Source organism: Cariama cristata, unplaced genomic scaffold (assembly GCF_000690535.1).
Source record: "Cariama cristata isolate BGI_N322 unplaced genomic scaffold, ASM69053v1 scaffold21289, whole genome shotgun sequence".
Lineage (NCBI taxonomy): Eukaryota > Metazoa > Chordata > Aves > Cariamiformes > Cariamidae > Cariama > Cariama cristata.
Window position 1 is genome coordinate 1 of NW_009635525.1, and position 24,683 is coordinate 24,683.

Consider the following 24,683-nt stretch of genomic DNA (forward strand, 5'->3'; position numbering starts at 1 on the left):
GGACTGACTGCCCCTCTGTAGGTATAGATCGGGGTTGCTGAAAGGTCTATAAAGCTTCCAGTTTGGGGAGACAGGTGATGAGCAAGCTCATAATCGATAGGGTTTTCTCGTACTGCAGTGTAAACTTCCAGATTTTGGTCACTCTTTAAAGAAGAAATCTGTTTTCCTAGAGTAAGAGTTGACTTTCTGTTGGCAAAATGGCAACACTTATAGCAAATGCGGTGTATGAATATCTAGTCAGAAGTGAACTCCCGGCCAATCAACCTGGAAACAGACTTTGCCAAAACAAGTGCAGCCTCATTCAGTGGATCTTGAAAATGATATTGCAGTAACAGCATTTCACAACACAGCCTTCCGTGTCCATGGACTGTATAGAGGCACGTATTGGAGAATTACTACAGTCAAATGGTTGGTCCACTGGGTGCCTTTTTTACCTGGGTGAAAACAAAACTAGCTCTTTATAGCAGAATGAGCTACATGACCAGTAATTACAGAACAGGAACAGATGTTTTGAAAACATATTACACACACACACACACACACAAAAAAAAAGCCTTTAACATATCAGTTCTGATGAATGAAAAATGCATTTTGGTATTTCCCAGAACTGAGACTGGAAACTCCAGTTCATAATTGTCTTTGGTGTTAATATTATAGACTCAATAAAGAAATTGATTTCACAGCATATAAATTTGTCCATGCTAATTTCTTTGTGTTCCATTGTCAGCTGTGTAGTTTTATCTTTCTTCTACTTGGCTCAATGTCTGTATTATGTCTTCCACAGCTAAGATACATCTTTGCTCTGCTTTTTTATTATTATATTTTCTTATCGATAACACAAATATTGCATCTGCAGCACTTCTTGACCTATACTCATCATGAATTTTGCTGTGTTGTTTTCAGACTGAAAGGAGGGCTTCAATGTACTAAAGCTTTTCTATTTCATATTGATAAAATGCCTGTGTATGGCACAGACTTGTGGAGGAAGACTTCGCATCCTGACTTTTAGCTAATAGTACTCCTTAGCCTGTGTAGTTTAGAGAACACTATATCATATATGTAAATAAGGGAACAAGAAACAAGAACAACCCTGTCAGATAGTAGGCTTACAAAGATAGCATGTTGCAGACTGAAGGACTGAGAAAAGATAAGAGCCAGTTAAACAAGAACAAGGAACTGAACATGTGTAGCAAGAACTTTTGAGAAAGGGGTCATGGAGCAGACAGTCAATAGAGGGGGTTCAGAGACCTTAGAGGAGCCCCTCTGAGACTTAAACTGCATGTATAATGAGTATGCCAATATGATAATTAATTCCAGGAAATAGAATGAATATGTATGTCAATTCCAGGAATTCTTATGCATATGTATGTAACTTTGTGATATATACGTGAATTGTAGTCACACTGGTATGCACATTAGGTGGAATGATCCCCCATGCATCCAGCACTGCAATAAAGGAATGCCTGCTTTCTAAAGTTCCAAACTGAGTCTTAGCAGGTTCTTCTGACTGACTTTTATGGTAACAGTATTCTACCTGTAATGGTCAGTGTACTACCTATTAACATTGCTTCTTTCACACCATTTTATGCAAATTAATTCTATACTTATAGCCTAAAGGAACTGGATTTGAAGTTTCATTATTGCCTATCTTTCATGTCTGTTTAATTTCAGTCACTGGTGACTTAGAACAATAGGGAACAGTTCATAGGTGCTAAATATGTCTGTTTCATAAACACCTAGGTCTTCAAAAGACTTCTTACAACCATCCAGGCATGTCACAAAATGAAGCACATGAAAGTCGTCATCTTTAGCAGTCTTTGGGAACAAAGGAGGAACAAAAAATGAGGCTATTGGCTCTGAGTATCTCTTCTGTGAATAACCGAAAGATGCACTGATTTAGACTTCTTGATAAATCCTTGCCTGGAAATGCCTGGTTTAAAGTAGCATTTAATTTTCCCTTTTTGTTTGTTTATCTGATTTTCTGTTTTTCATCTAAAATGGAAATTATATTTTCTTCCTAGTGGCACTAAATTGCATGAAATATTTAGATAATGAATGATGTGACATATTTATCCAGCTAACGTAGCCTATCTCATTGGAAATACCAAGGTTGTGAAGAGTGCTTTCCGGTACTTTGCAAGTTTACTGAAATCTAGTAAGTTCAACATACCTTTCATCATGACTCAGTTGTGATTCACAAAGGCTATTAAGTTCCTTTAAAGAAAAGTATATTCTGGATTGAGTTGACTGGGTAAGAATGATGTAGAAAACTTGGATTTCCAAAAACTTGGATTTTTGGTAAAGGTTCTTTACCAAAGGTAAAAGCAGATGTCTTTTAGAAATGGAGACAATGTTACTTAATAGCTTGCTAAGTGGTTAAAAGAAAGGGTAGAAAGTACTACCTTACAGTGAATGTGCAGATTTTCTGCTGTTTAATATTGATCAATGATCTGAAAGAATGGGTTAAACAGCAAGGGACAAAATTTGCTCATTATATGGACGTGTTAAGAGCAATCCAAGGGTTGCAGAAGAGTATCACTGCACTGAGTAATAAAGTGGGAGTTAAGGAACAGTGTTACTAAAGGCAAAGTAATACACATCATGGGCTCTAAAGTGGCAGTTACCACTTGGAAAAAGAGATGTGTCACTGTAGATGCATCTAATTGATGCTTTAGAGCAATCAGAAAGGCAAATGATTTTAGGAATCACTATGAATAGCGAAGGCTACAGCAAAGAATCTTTACGGGTGCTCAGAGTAATCTCAGGAAAAAAGAGACAAGCTGTACAAGCTACTAGAAAATTTTGGAAAACAGATTTACTAAAGATGCCATCATGAATGACTGAAAGCATGAATAAGGAGTGATTATTTAGTATGTCTTACAATAAAAAAAAGGGAGGCATGCACACACTCATAAATTTGTGATATACTTTTCCAGACATACAGTTAAAATCAGGAATTCATTACCACAGGCTGTTCCGATGTAAAAGTGGAAAAGATTCAAGAACACAATTAGACATGTCTATCAGGTACTATTATAATGATTTAAGTTCAACTTTAGGCCTATCAAGTCCCTGCACTATAGGCTTATAGAAAGAGAAGGTACTTAAGAGTATGATTTGACTTGTGTTTTTTATGTTTTTATACCCTTGCTGCAGCACATGTCAGAGACACGGAGTGTTGGGTCAGACTGATTTTGGGTTCAACTGAATCAGTACAGTACTTCATTGATTCATTTTATATTTCCAGAAAACCAAATTTTCCTGATGGAGAAATTACTAGATACCTTTTGATGTCATGGTAAGACTAGGGATAGACTTTAAGTTTAGGATATGAGGTTTATGCTATGGTTGTCTGTAATGACAGAGGTCTGGAGTTACTGACACAGAAGTTCTTTCCAATAAAGCGTGTACAATGATTATTGTCTTTGAAGACTTTAATATCTGTGTTAAGCTCTCTGAAATAACAACCCCCAATTATTATTCTTACTTTGATTCCTGGACATCTTTTTGGACCTATACTCCAGCTAGTCATTTCCTGGGCTCATTTTGGATCAGATGTGGCTCTAGGGAATATAAGATGATACCCTTTCTTGTTTGATTCTGGTGGCAATAATGTCTTGAATTAAAAATTCCCAGTCTTTAGGAAGGAGAGTGATTCACCCAGATAGCTGTTGGTACCTCTCAGTATTACAGTATCTTTAGGTAACTACACCTCACTTACACATCCATTGCAGTGATTTAGCAAGATCCTGTATCTAATTCCTAGCCACGGTTACTGGAGTGCTAACATCTGTTAATTTATTTTCTCCACAGTTACTGCAGAAAAACTTTGTTCTATTACAAGCTGTGACACAGTTGTTTTCTTGATGTTTCTTTTGTAAAACTTTCTCAGTGTGATTAGTAGAAAAATCCTTTCTGTTTCTAAAACACAAGCTATTAAATCAAGTCTGATAAATGATTTTGAACTAATTTAATCTTTTAAACTGATACAGTTCTTCTTAAGGAGAAGATGGGCTCAAGAGTTTTCAGCTTACTTCTGTAGGAATACAAGATGCATTCCTGAGACTAAATGTAGACACAATAACACAATTGCTGTTTTCCTGAATTCAACACAGAATCCCCCAACATTAATGCAGCACTACCAAGGACTCATCACTTTTAGCTTTAATCTTTGGCTGCCAAAGGAGAACGAAGAGTATTTAGTACACATTAGTACATTGACTTCCACTTAGTACGTTGACATACCATTTAATGGAAGGAAGTGTGCGTCTTCTCCTCCTTCTTCAGCCATCCCAGTACAATATGTAAGAGCTTGTTCTCCATGCCATTGCTTAGTTAATATCTCAACATCCTGAATCTTAAACAAATATTTTGGCAGTACCTGGAACAGCTGCTGTGCTCATAAGACTGGTGATTTTCTCTCATCCATGAAGCAGTACCTGGCAACCACAGTCCTGTTGCTAGACTTACTTGTAGTGTTTTGATACAGTGAGATGAAATCTTACTTTCCAGCCTCAGACAGGAGAGAAACATGCATGTTTTGTCATTTTATTATTCATAAAGGATTTTATTTTCAAATACCTGCATATATCTATTTAGTATCTTTTTAAAATCTGGGGGATTGTGAAACAGCATGGTTTAAATGATATCTATATTCTATCCCCTTTATATGAGATGTGAACACTGCTTCCTTGGATTGCTAGTTTGGCTGCTGAGGTCTTTGCAGCCAATAGGTTAATACTGAAACTTCTGAAGAAATGTGAGGGAAAATGTTTTACAGAAATAACTATTTTTCAAAAATATTTCTAACTGTTGAACAGATGTTTTCACTTATTGAGGAGCATCAACTTTTGTATTCCATTTCTTTTCTCATTCTATCTCTAAACCCAGAAGGACATAACGATGTGAAAATTCTTCCTCCCTCAAATGTACATGGCAAAACCAAAATTCTCATCTGGATTCAGATACAGTAATGCTGATCTAGCCCCTTTTAGATCAGGTTAGTAATAAAAAGATAACTAATCAGTCAAAAGAAAAAAAAAAAACTCTGATCCTTGAACTGTATTTTCCAGAAAACAATGCAGGTAGGACTATAGTACGCCGGTGTTTTTTTTCTTTCCTGTTTTCCCTCATAGAAAAAAGTTAATCTGTCTTTAAAACTTTATAAGTTTTATGGAATTTTACAAATGGTTGGCATATGTTAAGTATTGCCTTGTAAACTTTGAAAGTAAGATTTATATACAAAATAAAAAAGTATGTGGGGTTTTTGAAAATAATCTGTCAATTTGCATTGTGGAAGATACCATGATGACTATGATTCAAAAAAATCTGAATCTACTTCTTAGTTTTTCCACAGAAAGAGCTTTTCAGAGTTCACTTCTTACATAGTGGAGAGAAGAAATTATTTTTGTACTCTAAGATGTTAGGAAAGAGAAAACTAACTGCCAAGGCAAATATTTCTTTTTTAAAGAAATAGATATATATGTGTTTAAAAATTTTTATTTGCTCTATGATTCTCTTTTGGTTTACTTAAATTTTAAGGACATGCTTATGCACAGTATTTCCTACACCAAAAAAATGTTTTTTCTGCATTATTCCTTCTTTAAAGCACAAATGCTGTAACAGACCATGTTTTGCAGGTGTCCTATTTTTCTTGACTGTGACAAAAGCTGTTTTGGAGGTGTATTGACAATGACCACAACTGCAGAGCGAAGGTTCATTAATCTGAGGAAACGTCTAGATCAACTGGGCTATCGGCAACCATTGGGATTGGAGAGTTTACCTTTGGTGGAAAAGCTTTTTAGGTATTCAAAAGGAGATTAATTAAAAAACATAGTAATCGTATAGTAGGTATTGTTTCATTTTTGACATATTAAGGGAGAGTGCTTAGTCTGAAGATTATTTTCAAGCGATGTTATTTCAGAACTAATATTCAGTTCCTGTGTATGATGAAGTCCAATGGGTTTGCTTAAGTGATGAGAACATCTTAAGGTTTCATTTAATTCAGTAGAATTGTTTCTGAGGATTTACGGTCTAGGAAAATTCAACTTTTCTAACCTCCTAAGAGAGCCAAGAATAGTCACTATTGATGTGTGCTTAAAGGACACACTCTTATAACTGGTTGTATAAAAAATTATCCCTGTTGTCTGTACTGTGACTTAAAAACAGAGCTATGAATGTTTTATTTTAATGGTCTCTTTGAGGAAGTTTAAATTTGCTATCTCTGCAGCTTTTACAGGACACGTAACAGAAGAAAAACAAATTTTCAGGTGACTGACTTAACGTATCTGCCATTTTATGGCTTTGATGTGATTATGAACATAGTAATTTCCATAGTAATCCAGTTATATTTGACTAAACATGCAAATGCAGGCATTCTGGTTCTGTTGCTCCATAGTATTTAATACAGATAGAACAACTGTAGGTAGGCAGATGTGGAGTAATCTGCCTTCAACATTAAGTCTCATTCTGGTGTCTAACAGGTTTAATCTCTTGATCACTGACTTTGATATAATTTTCACAAAAACGTTTATAACTACTTACCACTAATTTCTTTTATGGAGCTTCTGATCTCCATATAACTACTAGTAACTTTCTGGCCTTTTAAATTCTTTACTTCAAGTTTCTTCTGTGGTAAATAGCGCTACAACTTATGTAGCGCTTGGAGGAAAAAATCATCTTGCCAATTCTGAATATCTCACTTTATGTAGAAAAGAGGGTTTATTGAATTATCAGATGTAAACTCCTGATATGCTTTCTAAATGTTTATTTTTCATATTTGTTCTGTCCTTTCCTATTTACTTTTTTTTGGTGAATGATTCCTGTCTTTCAGTTTTTCTTACATGAATGTTCTCTTTGCCTTTCTTTGAACCCATTTGTTCTACAGTTAACATGGTCTCAGGGAAAGGGTTTTGTTTCTTAGGTCATAATAAATATTCGCATCTGCAGTGTAAAGGCTGATAACATTTTTCACATCTGATGCTCCTTTATTCTAGTGACCTAGTTCATACAACTGAGAGCTTGCGCAGTGCAAAGTTATCTGCTGGAAAAACTGAAAAAGAATGCAGCAATTATGATGCTATTTTGGAACCTTATAAAGTAGAGAATTCTAAACTTACCAGGGAAAATAATGAACTACATTTAGAATTATTAAAACTGAAAGAGCAATCTGATCGTCATGTTAAAGGTAATATAAAAATTATGATACTTTTTTTAATCCTTCTGTGACAAAATAAAATTGTGGCCAAATCCTTGATCCACAGATTCGTTTATCTGTACTTATAAGTGAGTGTGAGTGGTCATTGACTTTGGTGCCTTTAATGAATTAAGGCTTATGTGCAGACTTTTCTTTTGTAGTTAAAAAGCTTCTGAGGTCCTGCAAATCATTGTTTTAATCAAACATGAAAATGTTAGAACTTTTTAATATATACTTTCATACTTGAACTGCTACTTTTTAATTTAAAGTGAAATACTGCTATTAAATATGCCTTTATTCTACAAAGTGGTTTTATTTGTATAACACATATAAATATATATTTTTTTGTGTTTGTGTGTGTATACATTTACACATACGTATGTGTATTTGAAAATTTCATGTTATGGAAAAAGAATATAGGATTTTCTTTGTGCCTATTTCGGTGCTACTAGGAAAAATAATAATGAATAAGAAAGATAATATTGCTTTTTCTCTCCCTTGGAAGATCTGAAAGCCTCCTTAAGGAGGGTTGAACATGAAACAGCTGACTTGAAATTTCTGAATAACCAATATGTACATAAAATTAAAATGCTGGAAAAAGAGAACAAAGCCAAGACTGAAAAAATTCAGCAGCTTCAGGAGAAGAATCTGCAAGCAGTCGTGCAAACACCGGGTGAGTGTAAATAATCACAGATATTTTAACTTTTCTCTGGGCTTTTTTTGGGTCTTCAGAACATAATCTTTTTTTTTTTCCTCTAGGAAGAGAAGTTTCTACGGTAAAATAACTATCCAATAGAATAACATTAACTTTGAAAGTTTTGGCTCCAAATTCAGTCTTTTTCTCTGTGTGGAAGAAGTTTCATTAGCACATCACTTGTGTTAGAGACAAATTTGAGTACAAACTTAGATGCAATAGAAGACTATTAAATTAAAATGTGACTGGAAATCACTGTTAATCAACAGCTATTTTTATTTTTTTAGTGCTGCATCTAATTTAGTCAGAGGTAGGTTGTTTGACACTCAAATCTTTTTGACAGCTAACTGATGATGTGTGACTAATTCAGTTTTTTGTAACCAAGATCTAAAAGTAGGAAGATGCAAAATATGTCTACAAACAAATATTCCAACCCTCTGAAAACTTACAGTATTTAAAGGGTCTTTTGATAACTTAATATGTTCTGGACGTTACTTTCAGGTTAATTTCTTTCTCCAGGGTTTCTTTTTTCTTAATTTTCTTTTTCAAGCTAAGGGAAATAGCGAGAAGTAATTTGTGAAAATTTGAGATTGTCTTTTCTTTCCAGTCATTGAATTACCTATGTAATTTTGGCATCTGAGGGAAATTAATAGGTAATTAGTTGAAATTAAAATTCCTCTCTATTTTTCCACACCTTTCTGCACTTTGTGTCCTTCACTTCAAAGATGCCATGTTGCACTTTTGTCTGTCTTTCTGTGTACTTGCCCCTTGGTCACCAGTCTTCTGGGATTTTTCATACTATGTCATCAAATATTGTATGTTCTTATTTAATCATGTGACAAACAGTAATTTTCCTCTCTGGAAATAATAATATGTTTTGCTTTGTTTTTAATACAATGTTACCATGCAAGCAAATAACCTACTCTGCTTGATAGGCTTATGATATTCATTCACTGAAATGACAATAGGATAGAAAGAAAAAAATTACTAAACAATGCAGAGGTTAGTTCAGTCATAAAATAATTAAATGTGAAAACAAAATGTCTTTTGTGATGTTTTGATTTAGCTTTTTTTAGTAAGGTAAATCATTTACAGATTCAACAAATTTGAGCTGTAGAATATTTAGGGTCTTAAACACTGGGGAAAATTACTTATACTGAACTTTGCATGTTTCCTTATTATAAAAGTGAACTTTGACAAAGCTGATACTAACCTGCAAGAATGGTGTTGTCTAGAATGTACAAATTTTATCAGCTTATTACAGTGAGATTTAAATGATGAAATGTGCTGGTTCAGTAGCAGTGGAATAAATAGGACATTTCATTTTGTATTCAAGAAGATGACTGCCTTGCTCTGACTCCAAGTAATAGGCCTTTGGGTTTGGGCTTTCAGGTGGCAGAAAAAGAAGCATTCCCTTCAGACGTCAACGCATGCAGATAGACCAGCCTGTTCCCCCATCAGGTGTTAGTGCCTATCCAGTTCCTCAGCCAGAGGACCCTTATATTGCAGACCTTCTTCAGGTGGCTGATAATCGGTAATCTAAAGAACTTTTACATTTTGAAGTACGGGTGTGAAATATCTGCAGTGATTTTCCAACCCCCACCCTCCTTCCGCCTTTCAAATTTGCCTCAAACAAAATGGTATTTATGATGTTTTAAGAACACTATAGTTCTTAAATAGGATTTTGCTTAGTGATTGACAGTGTTGCCTGTGACAAAGTTGCAATGGATAAGCCACTTATTTCCTTAAAGGATTTATCTTAAGATTTCTATACTGGTTTTATTGTTTTACCTGATTTTAGATTGTGTATTCTGGAAAAACCTAGGTGTAAGGTTCTACATAGGAGTAAACTGATGTTTCCTATTTATTTTGGAAGACTAAAATATTCTTAATTTTTGTAATACTGTTTTTGGCTTGGGAACCTGTATTATGAAAGGTTCAAGTCAATTCTTTTTTCCTATTTAGAATATGTCTGTAGAGATTTTAGATGGCAAGGTGTTGGCAGTGAGGGAACTGCAGGGGTGGCCTCTCTGAGAAGAGACCAGCAGCTACCCTCTGCTGGACACAGCCAGTTCCACCTGGCTTCAAAACAGACCCACCACAGGTCACAGCTGAGCCCATCAGCCAAGCTGTATTTAAGAAAGGGTAAAATGTATTTAAAAAAAAGTAAAAACCAATGCTGTGCAGCAGCAGTCAGAGGGAGGAGTAAGAAAAATATGAGAGAAACAACCCTGCGGATACCCAGGTCAGTGAAGGAGGAGGAGGTGCTTCAGGCACTGGAGCAGAGATTCTCCTGCAGCCCATGGAGAAGACCATGGTGATGCAGGTTGTCCGTGCAGCCTGTGGAGAGCACCGCATCAGAGCAGATACCCACACTGCAGCCCATGGAGGACCCCATGCTGGAGCAAGGGGATATACCCTGAAGGAAGCTGCAGCCCATGGAGAAGACCATGGTGATGCAGGTTGTCCGTGCAGCCTGTGGAGAGCACCGCATCAGAGCAGATACCCACACTGCAGCCCATGGAGAAGGCTTCTGGCAGGAACTGCAGCTCATGGAGAGGAGCCCACGCAGGAGCAGGTTTTCTGGCAGGAGCTGTGGTCCATGAGGTACCCACGCTGGAGCAGTCTGTTCCTGAAGGACTGTACCATGTGGAGATGACCCATGCTGGAGCAGTTTGTGAAGAACTGTATCCTGTGGGAGGGACCTCACGCTGGAACAGGGGAACAGTGTGAGGAGGAAGGAGCGGCAAAGCCAAAGTGTTACAGAGTGTTAGGAACTCACCGCAGCTCCCATTCCTCATCCTTGCTGCACCACTTTGGGTAGGGGGCAGGTATAAGAGTTGGAAATGAAGCAGTGAAATTGAGCTTGGGAAAAAGCAGAGGGTGGGAGGAAGGTGGTTTTAGTTTGTCTTTGTTTCTCACCATCCTACTCTTTTTAATTGACAATAAAATAAATTAATCTTCCCCAAGTCAAGTCTGTGTTGTGTGTGACGGTAATTAGTAAATGATCTCCCTGTCTTTATCTTGACCCACGAGCTTTTAAATCATATTTTCTCCCCCATCTTGTTGAGGTGGGGGAGTGAGAGAGCAGCTGGGTGGGAGTCTGGCAGCCAGCCAAAGTCAACCTGCTACAATATCTCAAACAACAGCCTCTGCATTAATATTTTGTAGGAACAAAACTATTTTTTTGTGCAATATTTATGGTCAGGAGCAGAGAGAAAATACTAACATTGAAATGTTGTGTACATATGATTCTTCCATGAATCCACATAAATAGTATAATGCTACATTTCAGAATTCATGAACTTCAGTCAGAAATAACAGAGCTACAGGAAAAACTGGAGATATCTGAACGTGGAATGAAAAATTATAGCAAACAGGTCTGTTTACAGATTTTTTTAATTATTATGTGGTTGTAGTAGCCGTTGCAATGACCTTGATTATCATTTGTGTTTTAACCTTATTGAGAAAGCATTGTAGGGCTTGTGAAATAGAATGATTCTAACTTGCCTACGTTGAGCTATTTCTCTTTACTTTTGGAGACAGCAGCAATGATAAAATACTTGCCTGTTGCCTTTACTGATATATTTTGTGTACTAGAATTGCATTAAATAAGCTAAACTTGATGACCGTAAGTAGAATTTGTGTCTGTCTAGGGTTTTTTTAATGCAGAAGTATTAACTGGTCCAAAATAGTAATTTGATCTACAGATATCTTAGGATAATTTTTTTCACTGTTTGGACTGGTTACATTTTTTGAATTTTTAATTTTTGAAAGTTAATTTATGAAGAACAGATTTTACGACATTTTAATTAGAGTAGATTGATAAGATATGTATAATCTTTAAGTGAGGGAATTGCATCAGTTATTCATATGTTGTTATGTCTTTCAATATCTGGGGATTAGTGGATACCATCTTTTTTTTTTGTTCACAACTTGGTTTTCCTTTTCCAGTATTCCCTGTTTTTCAGTGACTAAAATAGTCAATGAATTAGCTAATTTAAAAGCTTTTTCCCTAATATTTAAATGCTAGTCTCAAATGGTTAATTTGCAACATTCATTCACTTTAAATTAAATTGTTGGTTTCTCTTCAAGAATATAATCTAGTAGGAATTGTTTCAGTTTTTTTTTTCCACAAATTCTATTTGATTAATTTATTTTTCCTTCAGATAAATCATTTTTTTCAGAAAAATCCAGAATAAAGGGATATTCAAGATAAAAATTGAATTATTAGGTGCATATGTTTTTACTGAATATTATGTAGGTGTTTATTTGAACAAAGATTCTATTAAATGGTATAGAAGATACCAAAGAGCGTTTTTTCCCTCCCTCAAAGGTTGAACTAAGAGACAAAGAAATAGAGCGTCTGGTCCTAGCATTGGATGGTGGGCGGTCTCATGAAGTTATCTCTCTGGAATCGAGAAGTAAAAGTAATGAGAAGCTTATTGCCCATTTGAATATGCAGGTAATGGATTTATTACTGTTGTTTAGTCAAAACTAAAATACTAGCAATCTAAAAAAACCCCACAAAACTTCTAGCTATTTAAAAAAATGACTATTAGATATAAAATCAGTCCATTTAACTTGCTTTGCTTTTTAGGTGGCAGTGTTTCTTGTCTAATGAAATTTCATTCCTTGTTTCAAAAGTCTGTTAGAATCGTTTTGGTAAAGAATTCTATAAACTCACATCTGTACATGGTAATGGTAATCTGAGAGTATTCAGAAAATTTATGTATGATACACTGTTTTCATCAAGCTTGAAAATACTTTTTTTTTTAAATTTTTTTTTTTTGGTACATACAATTTATGTTTTAGGAACTGACAATGGTGTATGTACTTATGATAAGAAGTAGGCCTGTGGATAATCTCATAAGATAGCAGGCAATCTTCCTTATTGAATTCAAATGGTCCCCAACTTTACTCCAACATAGACTTGCAAGGGAAGGATAAGCTTAGGATAAAGATGTTTGTGTTTATTGTGCATATCAGTATGCATTCAATATTGGTCTCAGAATGAGGATTAAAAAAAAAAAAAAAAGACAGGCTGGAGTACAGATCAAGTAAAGCCCGTCTCTGGATTTATACCATCAATTCTCTGTTTCTCCAACTGAGTTAAACGTTTTGTATACTGATTGTGCATGATGTACAGTGGCATGAGAGCCATGTTGCAGAACTTAGGTTCAGTGCTGCAGAAAGACAGAATGAGCTATGACTTGGAAGCAGTACAGCTGCGTTCAGTCATCCTGAATTAGTAAGTCATGCTGAACACAAATTGATTGTACAGAGAGTGAGCCCAGAGCTGCATAAAGCTAGTTTTGGGCCATCAAGACTATTCACTCAGGCCCAGTGCCAATGTATCACTTTTATTCTCTGACAATAAATGGATGGGTATCTCTATGTAGTAGCACTTGTGACTATGAGAGGGCTCAGACTTTCTTCTGTGTCTACAGTAATACTTCTTCTGGAGTTCTGAGGAAAGTTGTGTGGAGATGAAAGTGGAGCACCTCTGTTATCTTGAATCTTTCAAGATACTCCAGGCTCCCATTTTCCTGGGTAGTGTAACTTATTGTGTATATTTTTTTATTCTTACTCTACATCCCTGCCTTTCTTCCTTTTACTCTCAGGGAAAGGTGTAGTGGGAAAAATAATGTCTCTAGAGCAGGATTTCTGAGGATGTTGCGTTTAAGGTGCTGAGTTATGTTGGGGGCAAGATAGGTTTTGGGAATCTGATCTGTAAAGCTTCACTTTCATGAAGGAGTAACAGTGAGACTAAGCCTAGCAAATATACTACAAAGTTGGAGAGAAGAATGTGTCTTCATATGTTGTGAAATTTAGGGAAACTCAGTACACTGGGTCTACTGGACTGATGCCCAAGACAGGCTTCTATACAGATCTCTGCTTTTCAGTGCTTTGTTTTTAGAATAAACCTCAGGTTTTGGAGACTAGATAAAGAACAGTGTAGTAATGAATTCCTTCACCTTGCAATTTTGTAAAATAATTGTTTTTTATGGTGATAAGGATTAAGTTCTAAAAGTATAAAATCTTGCCATTTTTAACAGGATGTCTGTTTTGTACTATGGATATAGAGATACTATATTTCAGAAGATTGAGAGGAACTTTTGCTACCTAGTTTAACAATACATATTAATATTTTAATGAATAATATCTTTCAGGTTGAATATCTTCAGCAAACAAACAAAGAACTTGAAAAACGCATTCAAGACCTCTTGGACACTAAACAAAATGTGACTAGTGAGGTAGTGCATTTAAGCAATAAAAATGAGGAACTATGTCAAGAACTGAATGAAATAGACCACTTGGCACAGCAGTTGGAAAGACACAAGGAAATTGTGCTCAAGACTGCAGATAAGGAAATAGGAGAAGCAAAGGTAATCACTAACATGTTACAGTGTGAAGGATCTGCTCGGCTCTTACCTGGCTTTGTATCTTTTAATTGCAACAAATGACCTATTGGCTTGTAAAGGAAGATTTAAAAAGATTTTTTTTCCAGTTTACTTAATATTATACAGAATTTCTCGCTAAAAGATGATTAATCACAGCAATTTTGTCTCTTTACTGTATTAGGTGAGATGAGTTTAGTTGAGGCAGTCTGTCTTCCTTCTTCTGTTAGCTTAGTACGAAAATAAATTCTGAGATACTTAAAACTATTGATAGGTAATAGATAATTGCAATAGTGATGCTTGTGTTTGGAGGTTTTTTTTCTATGAGGAATCATGCAATGATCTATTTACTTGTTGTGTTCCAAAAGAGCATGGATATGTATACCACACATTTTTTGTGCTTTCAGTTCATAGGAGATTTACTACTTAAAATTTGGCAGATTACAAGGAACTAATTATACTTTATTTATTACAAAAATAGTCTGTTTCCTTAATTTTTTTGTAACAAAGGAGTTGTTGTCATTTTGAATATGTAACTTTTAACATATAGGTTAATTTTGGTTGATAGAAAGAAATTGAAAGAAAACACAGTGAAATACAGAACCTTGAAGAAACAATAACAAAGCTTAAGTCAGTAAGTAAAAATACTTTCAGTTCTTGTTTGTAGCATTTTTATACTGTCATCCACATGATTCTTTCATTTATTATAAAAATTAACAAGAGAACTTTTATAGTACCCCAAAACTCTATTGTAATAGATCACTAATTAATAAATGAAAGAGCTAAAGAAGCTACATCATATTGTTGCAAAACTAAACTGAAAGAAACCTCTGTAGACAGTATGGTTGACTATGTTCTTATTGCATGTTTCCTTATTTCTGCTATCTGAAGTTGTAATTTCCATGACATAACCATTTTTACCACAAACAAGTTATGACATCCTGGAGGATTTTTTTCATTTAGAAACTACTTTATCTCTTTATTGCATGTGAATAATTATGCAATACCTGGCTCACTTAGAAACAAAGCATAGTAGCCCAGATGAAAAACATCAGTATTAGTTCCTTGAAGACCAAACTCTTTCCAGCATATAGCAAGTTGTGTATTACTTGAATACAGTGTTTTGTTTTAGTATTCCTAGTGAACTTGAAAATATAAAAATATTTCAATTTAAAGGCACAAGATTATAGGAAAGACATGCCAAATAACATTTGATTAGCTGCAGGGTTGGGTTGAGTGAGATGCCATATTGTGATGTACTTTAATACTGACAGTGCTACTAAATGCCACTAAAAATTATTTCTTGCTTTAGCTATTACTTTTTTCCATGTTTGTATCCTACTATCCTTCCGGTTTGTTTCTTGAATTAAACAAGGATTAATCTTGCTTGTTACTGATTGCAAACTGTGTTAAAAGTAATGTTTAATTTGATTTAATAAAAATGTAGTATAAAACCAATGACAGCCTATAACAAATGTTAAAGCATATAACATCCAGGTTAAACAGAAGTAAACAGTGTTGAATATTAAAAGTTTAACAAAATGTTAAATAATTTTTTCCAAATGTCTCTATTGGCACTTCTAATTTTTGTAATAATACTTGTTACTTTAGGAGTTGTGCTCATGTCGTAGGGAGAACGAGAGACTGAGTGAAGAACTCTTTGGAAAAGCAGATGATAAAGAGAATCTTGAACTGTTGTTAAACCAGCTTGAACAAGAGAAGCAAAGGCTGAGAGAAAAAACAGAGAACTTAGAAATAAAAGGTGAATCATCAAATGTAGACTCCTGTAAATTATCTTCATATCATTTTTGAAATAGAAAACCTTACCTAGTTAAGATACTGTTACTAATACTAAAAGATTTAATATATGTAAACTAAAAGACGACTGCCAGTCTTCAGTCAGAATTGAAGTGAAAACTTTTGTCATGGAAACATGTTTTCATTCTGTATGTGAGAACTGAAAGTTGAGCTTTTTACTGTGAATCCACAGGACGTCCTAATATTAATACTATGGCAGTTTCATACAAAATAACTTCTTTTGTCCAAAACTGTTTTTATTCTCTGTTTTTCTGAGTGAGTGAATTCAGATTGTGTTTCTTGAGAGCTTTATTCAGTAGGATTTTGAAAACCTCCAGGAATGGAGATTCCACAACATCTCTAAGCAACCAATTCCCATGTCTATTTATCCTCAGACTAAAAAATTTTTTCCCTGTATTGCTTGTAATTGCCTGTAGCAATTAATCACCGTTGTTCCTTGTTTACCTACTGTGCACCTCTGTGAAGAAACTGCCTTCGTGTCATCTATAACCCCTTCTTGGTATTGTCAGTCTGCTCTTGGGTCCCCAGCTCTTCTCCAGGCTGAGCAAGCCCAGTTCCCTCAGCCATTCCCCACAGGGCAAGTATTCTGCTCCCTGACCAACTTGGCGGGCCTCCCCTGGACTCACTCAAGTTTATCAACATCTTTCATGTCCTAGGGGGGACAAAACTTAACACAGTATTGCAAATGCGATCTAAGAGTGCTAAGTAAAGGGAATAATCACATCCCTCAGTGTGCGTCTCTCTTGATACAGCCCAATACATTGTTAAGCCTCTATTGATTCCAAAGCACGCTATTCACTCATGTTTAGCCTACTGTCAGCCAGGACTCCTACATCCTTTTCAGCAGATTTGCTGCCCAGACAGTTGCTGATAATTAGTCCATCACAAATGCAAATGGCTTTGTGGAAATTCATGAGGTTCCTATAGAGCTGTTTTTATTTCTTTTTCTGCAGAACGAGAACTTGTCCTAGAAATAGAAAGAATGAGATTAGAATATGGTATAGCCCTAGGAGACAAATCTCCATCTCGTCTAGATGCATTTGTAAAGACTTTAGAAGATGACAGAGATTATTATAAGCGAGAATTGGAATATCTTCAGAAAATGATAAAAAGAAGGCCTAGCCCAAGCCGTAGGACTCCAGAGAAGGTAAAGTTCCTGCTGTCAAGACTAGCTGAAAATGGAGATACTGCAGAACCATTTAAGGAGCTATCAAATATATTTTCAAATTCAGTAGCAGTAAATGACTGTAGTAATTTTTTAATTACATTCTTAACATAAAAAATTAACTGAGAAACTCCAGTGAACTTGCATTTTATTTTCCTATCTACATTTTACAGTAACGTATTGATTAATATTAATCAATTTGTTTGAGATAAATAGAACTAGATGATAAACAGAAAAAGGTTGAAATCTTGACTATTAGCTGTTTTGCTTTTTCTCCTTAACAGTTAGTTCTTATTGTTCAAATTATACCACCAATAACAGGCTTTTTCTTGCAATTAAAATTCATTATGTATGTATTTTTCACATATTACTAGTAGCATGAGTTCGTTCTTTTTTTGTATTAATTATCCAAATATTTTAATTAGCATATTTTAACATAAATTTTATTAATCACTTTGCAGAGTGAGGATCTTAGGTTGATCACCGGAGAAAGAGATGAGCTACGGTCCATGTTAGATAGATTTGAAAAACACATGATAGAAATTCAATCCAATGTCAAATTATTGACTGCAGAAAGAGATAGATTAAATGTTCTTTATGAGCAGGTAAGAAGAGATTGTTTATAATCGACATTGAAATAACCAATTAAGACTTGTTACACTGTTGATTATTTAAAATGGAAAAACTTCTCTCTATAATAGAACTTGAGGAAAATAGACCTACTAGAATACAACCAAGAATAATAAAATATATACCTATTTTTATTACTTTATTAATAAACTTATGTATTCCAAAGTTAGTGTATTAACTTCAAAGACATTATAACTTGCTGTACTGCCATTCGGAAATGAGAAAGGTCAGGAAAAAAAAAATCAATAGAATGCAAGAGAAAGTTGGGTAAGGACACAGACTAGAAAGCAAGGAAGACGTAGTAGTTAACTGATAAGAAAACAGAGTGAAGTTAGGCTATACTTGGAACAGGAAAAGGATGATGAGTATGTCAGTAGCATAAGTTGTCATGCCACTGCATGATTTAGGGAATGTATTTTAGTTATCTAGGGAAAATAAGACTATAATAGCACTTTTATTGTAATAACAGCATTTAAAATTTTTTTGTTAGTGTATACACTACATTAATTGAAATCCACTTATGCTAACAAATTATAATCTTTTAAAGTCTCAGGGCGAATTGAACAGGATGAGAAGAGAAGCAAAACATAGTTTAGTTTCTCAAAGTCACATGGAAGAAGAAAGAGACATTGCACTAACTGACTTTAGAAGACTAATGGCAGAAAAAGAAAGCCTCAGAGAAAAATTAAAGGTGAGCTTTTCTAGCTTCATTGCTTACAGTGAGGTGGCATATAGGGAAGGCTTATACAGTAATGCCGTGTTTGTGTCTGGCTGGCTGGCTGTTCCCCTTTTCAGTAACTTTTGAACTTACCTGTTTTCAAACTCACTTGCGAGAAATTGATGAATCGTCTGAATTAGCCTTGTAAACTCACTTCCTAGGTGGAGATAGGGGGAGATGATCATGCTTTAAGTGTCTGAGGGGCAAGCATGGCATCACCTTGTGTGAAGAACCTAGAGGCCCAACCACAGAGTATTTTGTGTGTATGCACTACTTTGAAGATGCTTGTGCGTCACTGCCATGGAAGGAGTCATGCACTTCACTTGCAAGAGAGAAGCAACAATATGTTTTATTGATGTAAGACAGTGATTAACGAAGTTCAATGGTAAATGTGACAGTGGTTTAACAAGATTCAATGGCAAGGTACACTCGAGCCTTTACTGCATAGAGGACAAGGTCAAACAAAACTGTCAGGGAGACCCTGCCGTTGAATTATGAGGTTCAGAAAAGACACCCTTGTGTTCTGAACTCCTTCTCAGAGGGGCGTTTAGGTGCAGCTGGATCCAGACTTAGTCCCAGACTTGGTCAACAGTTTATGTCTAGAGGATTATATATGCACAATCAATCCTTTATATCATTTATCTAAGGTTTCAAAGTTTCAGCGTTCTTATTCCAAATTCACTTACCGAGTATCTGACGTGATAAGAATTTTCTAAACCTCAAGGAGTAACCTTGAGAGATGTCCCTACTCAAGGGAAGATCCTGGCATGCAGCCCCCTGCCATCCAGGAGAGCTCAACAGACCCTGGGCTGTCCACTATTTATGGAGCAAGATGATTGACGTATGGTCATATTTGCATACTAGCCGTATTTTGGGTTGACACATGCTCAACTAGCCAAGATTTTTAGCCCTTAGCTGTTGTTGTCTGTCTCCCCAGAGTGCAACTTAAGCCAGATGTAGCCATCATGACTGCCACTGGTGGCTATTGCTTAAGCAAAAAAAAAGGTGAGGGGAGCACACTGTCACAGTCACATATGGTTCTTATCCCACAAACTGGAGACTTTATGGACTTTTTTCATATTAACTAATCTTTAGTTATTGTTGAATTTTGTAGAAGAGTATATTTTAAATATATATAAGTATATTTTAACTGAACATAAATTCGTAGCAATCCAAGCTTCACTATTTTTAACATTTAAAAAAATGTTTGTTAATGCAATAATTTTCCTGCTACTTTGACCTTTTGATGTCTGGTATTAATGTGCATTAATGTCTTATTTGGTTATAGTCAAGAGCATATGGTTTCAGTGGGATTTCCCTGACTTCTTTATTGGGTCATTAATATAATTTATACAGGTTTTAAAAATGTCCTGAAAACTCAGAAATTTAAAATCGTATTAATGAACTGATGCAAAGACAACATATGTCAAGACTGACTGTACTATGAATGTTTCCATGGTTTGATTTACCACCACAAAAATAAAGAACTGTAGTTTATCTGAATGTAGTGGCAGTAACTCTGACCTCTTTGCTTAAAGCATGTCAATGCACTGCAAGAGATCTGGTTCCAGCTCCATCCTTTCTTCTTGTAGGTGACTACTAACATTTTGTATGTGTGCCACTGAAATACCTACACAAAAACACTTATCTCAGGCATTTCTAGGAAGTTTGACAGTTTGTTTAATAATTTCACTACACTTACACACCAAAGTCAGACAACAGACAAATTTTAAAAAAATCTTCATAGACTTGGAGAAAGACCAGTTAGCTTTGCAATCTGTCTTGAATTTCATATTATTGGTATTTTCAGAAATTAATTTCAAACATCTTGGGACACTAAGCTATACATGCTTGCAACCTTTCATATTGCCCTGTAGCTCAGTATTCTGTCTACAACAACTCACAAATACTAATTTGGTTGGGGTCAAATAGAAATATACTTCAAAAAAACAAAAAAAACCCCAACAACCAAAACCCAAAACCAAACTCAGTGATGTTATATTGACCTGCAGTGGTGTATTTTCAGCTAATGCTCTGTAGTTTTATAGAGAGAACTTTGTGTTTGGTAATTCATCTAAGAATGTAGAGCAATGTTTTCTTAAGCATTAAGCTTAAATTTCTACGGTCAAATCTAAAAATGTGTACCTTATTACATGTAATTCTATATTTCTCTCAGATTCAGCAAGAAGCAGCTAACCTTGAAAAATCAAAGATGCAGCATGATATTTCAGAACTGGAGAATAATATTCAAGGAGTAAGTGCATTTTTAGGAAGTAAGCTTTTATTACTTCTCAAATAGGATGAACTTTTCAAGCAATTAATTTTGTTTGCTGTTTTCAACTTAAATTTGTTTAAGAGCCAAGTTGTGATAGCTTTCTACAACAATAACATGTTTGGTTATTTTTTTTAAATTGCAGTTTGAGATGGAAAGGTGTGAATTAAAGACTACAGTCTCTGTCCTGAAAGAAAGAATAAACTCTTTGGAAAATGAATTAAAATTGAAGTCCAGTAAACTTGCCCAGACAACTGATGATTCTTCTCAATTTAAAACTGAGATTTGCTCACTTCAGTAAGTCTAATACAAAATGTGGTGATCTTTCACAGATGCTAACATAATTTTGTCTGTTCTATGACCATATAGCAGAGTTAGGTTCCTGGGAAAGACCATAAAATATTTTCAAAATCACTTAGTACTGCTTTTTTTTTAAGGAAAAGTAAATATGAGTAAGTAAAGTGCTGTGGTGGTGTTTCACAGCAAGCTCCTCCTGGACTTATTTGATGACCAGATATACTGACAATTTTTATGGCTAAATGTGAATGAAAATGTTCTCTTCCTTCTGTAATTATTTTCTCTAACAACCATGTTCTCTGCTTATGAATGTAGCAGAGCAGAAAACTTCTAAAAGGATTTCCAAATGCTGTTTGTTAAAAGGAAGACAAATGCCTTTGCAAACTGCAGCAGGAGGACCAAATTGTGCCAGTTTTACAGAGTTGTCAGTAATACTGAAAATTTTATGCCAAGCATTAGGCATTGATATTCCAGAATTGAGTGGTTTACAGAGAGTCATTCTGTAATGGCATTTTACTTGAGCTGTTTTTCTTGTGTCACAGTCTATCATACATATCATATGTGCTAATACTATCACACCAATACTACAGTTTTGCGAGTTGACATCTTACAATCCATAGACACAGTGTGTGGGAATTAGACCAACTTGCTCAGAACTGGAGGATCAAATATACCCATGTATTTTTAAGGCCCATTTAAACTTCCAAGATCTCTGCTGCACTCTTTTAAATTTCTTTTCTAAAAGAGCTCCCATCAGCTATCTAAATGTGGTGGAGAAAGAAGGAGGCTTAGAGAAAGTGGAAATAGAGTATTGAATAAATCTGGGCAGAAATTTCGAAATCTAGTATTTGGTTTAGGTGGAAATGAGAGCCTGTGATATAAGAGATCACTACAGGATAGATAATGCTGTAGATGAGGTCTTTTGGACGTTTGACAAGGGAAACCAGGGTCTGTGGTTCACACATACCCACCCCACCTGAACAGTACTATACTGCATTGTATAACAGTACGATACTGCACTGTATAACTGTGCAGTAGCAGGGTGGATAACTGAAGAACTGAAGCTGAGAAGCAGGCCTTGGAGTTCATCTAATGCTCCCCATTGCACAAAGGCGGCTGTTAGTAAAACAAGCAGTGTATTTGTTGGTAAAATTTTGACAACATTCATAAAAGTAAAATGTCTTATTAATTTCCTTATAATTTTAGTGGAAGGCATTGATATTGTAAAAAGGAGTAGATAAGGAGTAAGGCTACAGTCATTTCAGCATTTGGTTCTACTTTGTGCATGGTGGCAATTTGTTATAGCTGTGTTTGGGCCTCTCCCCCTTTTTTTTTTCTCTCTAAAGTTTCACTCTAAGTGAGAGCAATCTTTGTCTGCAGACATGCTGTATTCTGGATTGGTCTGTGGGTTTTTTTAAATCAAAACCTTCTCTAGCTTTTGTGGGATCCTATGTCAGAGGGATTTTTATTTCCTGATACGTTTTGTAAATAATCTGTTTAATTACTTTGGAGTTTCATCTTGCATTTTTTTTGCCTAAGTCACTGATATTTCTTGCTAAGCAGAACAACTGTGTAGGTAGATGGTGTCATATACCTTTCAGTCTCTGAGTTTCTTGAACATAGGATCAGAACTGTAGCTGTTAATTTGATTGCTTCCTAAAATGTGGTGTGGCTGATAATCACTGCTATGAGCTACGTATCAAAATGTTTATAGAGCAAAGAGTCAGAAAACACAAGTAACAGGACTTACATGATAAAGAGTAGCAGAAATCAGAGGAAGTGAATGTTTCAGATTATCATGGTGCTTCCACCAAGGTTCCATTGCTCCATTTTGGAATGGTGTTGAGGTGGACTTGCTGCAGGGGTCCAGAGCAACCAAGTGGTGTTGGCCTCAGCAATCATTAATAGTCCCCTCTCTCCCAGAAAGGGAGGGAGAGAACTGGTTAGTATGACACAACCCTGTGCTGCTGGTTGGTGTGACACAACCCTATCATGCAGTTACGCTGGAACTGTTCCAGCACTTCAAGCAGCTTAAGAGCCATAAGTTGATGACCCTGAATAGGTCTCAAACTTCTTTCACTTGTATACTGATTTTCCAGGCTCTTAAATGACCAACTCCAGAGGTCTGTTGAAGATTTACAGCACCGATTGTCCCTCAAAAAGGATGAACTGCAGTCAGCTCAAGAAGTAGTTGTAAAGCTAGAGGAGAAAATAGGTAATCACTAGTTATTTCTATGCTTATTTCCTGTTTTTAAAATAGAAAGTACTTATTGTTTTACTTATAGATAGGTTAAACCAGAGGAGCACTTCACAGGACGAAGCAGTCAATGTGCTTAGAAGTACTATTACTGTTTTGGACAAAGAAAAGGACAGTCTTCAAGAAACCGTAGATGCAAAAACAGAAAGAATTGCATGCTTAGATGACAACTTAGCTAACAAGGTATGTGCAGTAAAAATACTACTTTGCAGTCCATCTGGGCATTTTTAAAGCAGTTATGTTTTAGGGAGATATTTTGCCTTGATGACAAAGCCTGTGCAGAGCTCTAGGCATCCAATAAACATTATGTTCGGACCTAGCCAATACAAAGAGTCATTTGCCAACTCAATAGCATTTTAATTATGATTGTTAGTGTATTCCCTAAACACTCCAAGAAAATAAAGTATTTTTTGCATTTTGCACTTGGAGGTATTTATTGAGATATAAGCTTCTAGCCTGAGGTGATAGAATCTATAGCTGACTTCCATCTTTTTTGATGGCAAGACAATCCTTTCTCAGTAAAGAGAAGCTTGGAAATTTGAACGTGCAAAGATGCAATTACTTATTGATGAAGGGTTAAAATAAAGGTTTAAATGTAAAGTTCTTTAACTTGAAATACCCTGTTACGTTGCAATATAATAATACCTAATACAACTTTTGCTTTTATTTCATAGGAAAAAACAATTACTCATTTACGTGTAACTCTCTCTGAGCTGGAGTCTTCAACAGAGTAAGTAAAGACTAGGATGCCTTCTTCAGTGGTTTTATTTTATCTAGTGGTTTTAAAGTGAAAGTCAATGGCTATTTTAGTTATTTTGGTTAATAACTAAAGTTAATTCTGTTTAAGTCAAGTAAAAGACTGTAATGTGTTGAGAAAGATGTACACAACTTTTGAAGAGGCTTCCCCTGCAATTATATTGCAAGCTGCTAAGACACTGTTAAGACAGCCATTAACAATTGTTTGTCTATATTTATTTTCCTAAATTGGTAACATTTCTTAATTCTCAGTTAAGAAGTAGCTTTTTAGTATTCTAAGGACTCCACTAGATATTATTAGATTGACCCAGGTAAAACTCAAAGCTAAACTCTTAATTATTGGCAAGCTGATTCTTCCAGCTTAAGCTACTAGTACAGTCTTAATTGAAATATATTTATGCAGTTTTTAGCTGGGCTTTTTCTGATCTTTTCTTTTTGCCTCTTTTCAAGCATGACTTTTAAAGCTATAGCTTTTTAAAA

The 24,683-nt window shown here is 35.3% G+C and overlaps 1 protein-coding gene across 1 annotated transcript in view; it reads left to right on the top strand.

Annotated features, from left to right (window-relative positions):
* Positions 1-5,691: 5,691 nt before the first annotated feature.
* The window catches only part of CEP135 (centrosomal protein 135kDa), a 34,644-nt gene continuing 15,652 nt past the window's right edge, over positions 5,692-24,683 (top strand). The window contains exons 1-17 of the mRNA XM_009707592.1: positions 5,692-5,804; positions 6,996-7,186; positions 7,701-7,868; positions 9,282-9,423; positions 11,185-11,269; positions 12,226-12,354; positions 14,063-14,278; positions 14,859-14,924; positions 15,902-16,052; positions 17,062-17,255; positions 17,735-17,878; positions 18,451-18,594; positions 20,798-20,875; positions 21,039-21,190; positions 23,290-23,405; positions 23,476-23,630; positions 24,122-24,177. Of these exons, the coding sequence (XP_009705894.1) occupies positions 5,692-5,804; positions 6,996-7,186; positions 7,701-7,868; positions 9,282-9,423; positions 11,185-11,269; positions 12,226-12,354; positions 14,063-14,278; positions 14,859-14,924; positions 15,902-16,052; positions 17,062-17,255; positions 17,735-17,878; positions 18,451-18,594; positions 20,798-20,875; positions 21,039-21,190; positions 23,290-23,405; positions 23,476-23,630; positions 24,122-24,177 (2,300 nt within the window). The remainder of the gene's footprint in view (positions 5,805-6,995; positions 7,187-7,700; positions 7,869-9,281; positions 9,424-11,184; positions 11,270-12,225; positions 12,355-14,062; positions 14,279-14,858; positions 14,925-15,901; positions 16,053-17,061; positions 17,256-17,734; positions 17,879-18,450; positions 18,595-20,797; positions 20,876-21,038; positions 21,191-23,289; positions 23,406-23,475; positions 23,631-24,121; positions 24,178-24,683) is intronic.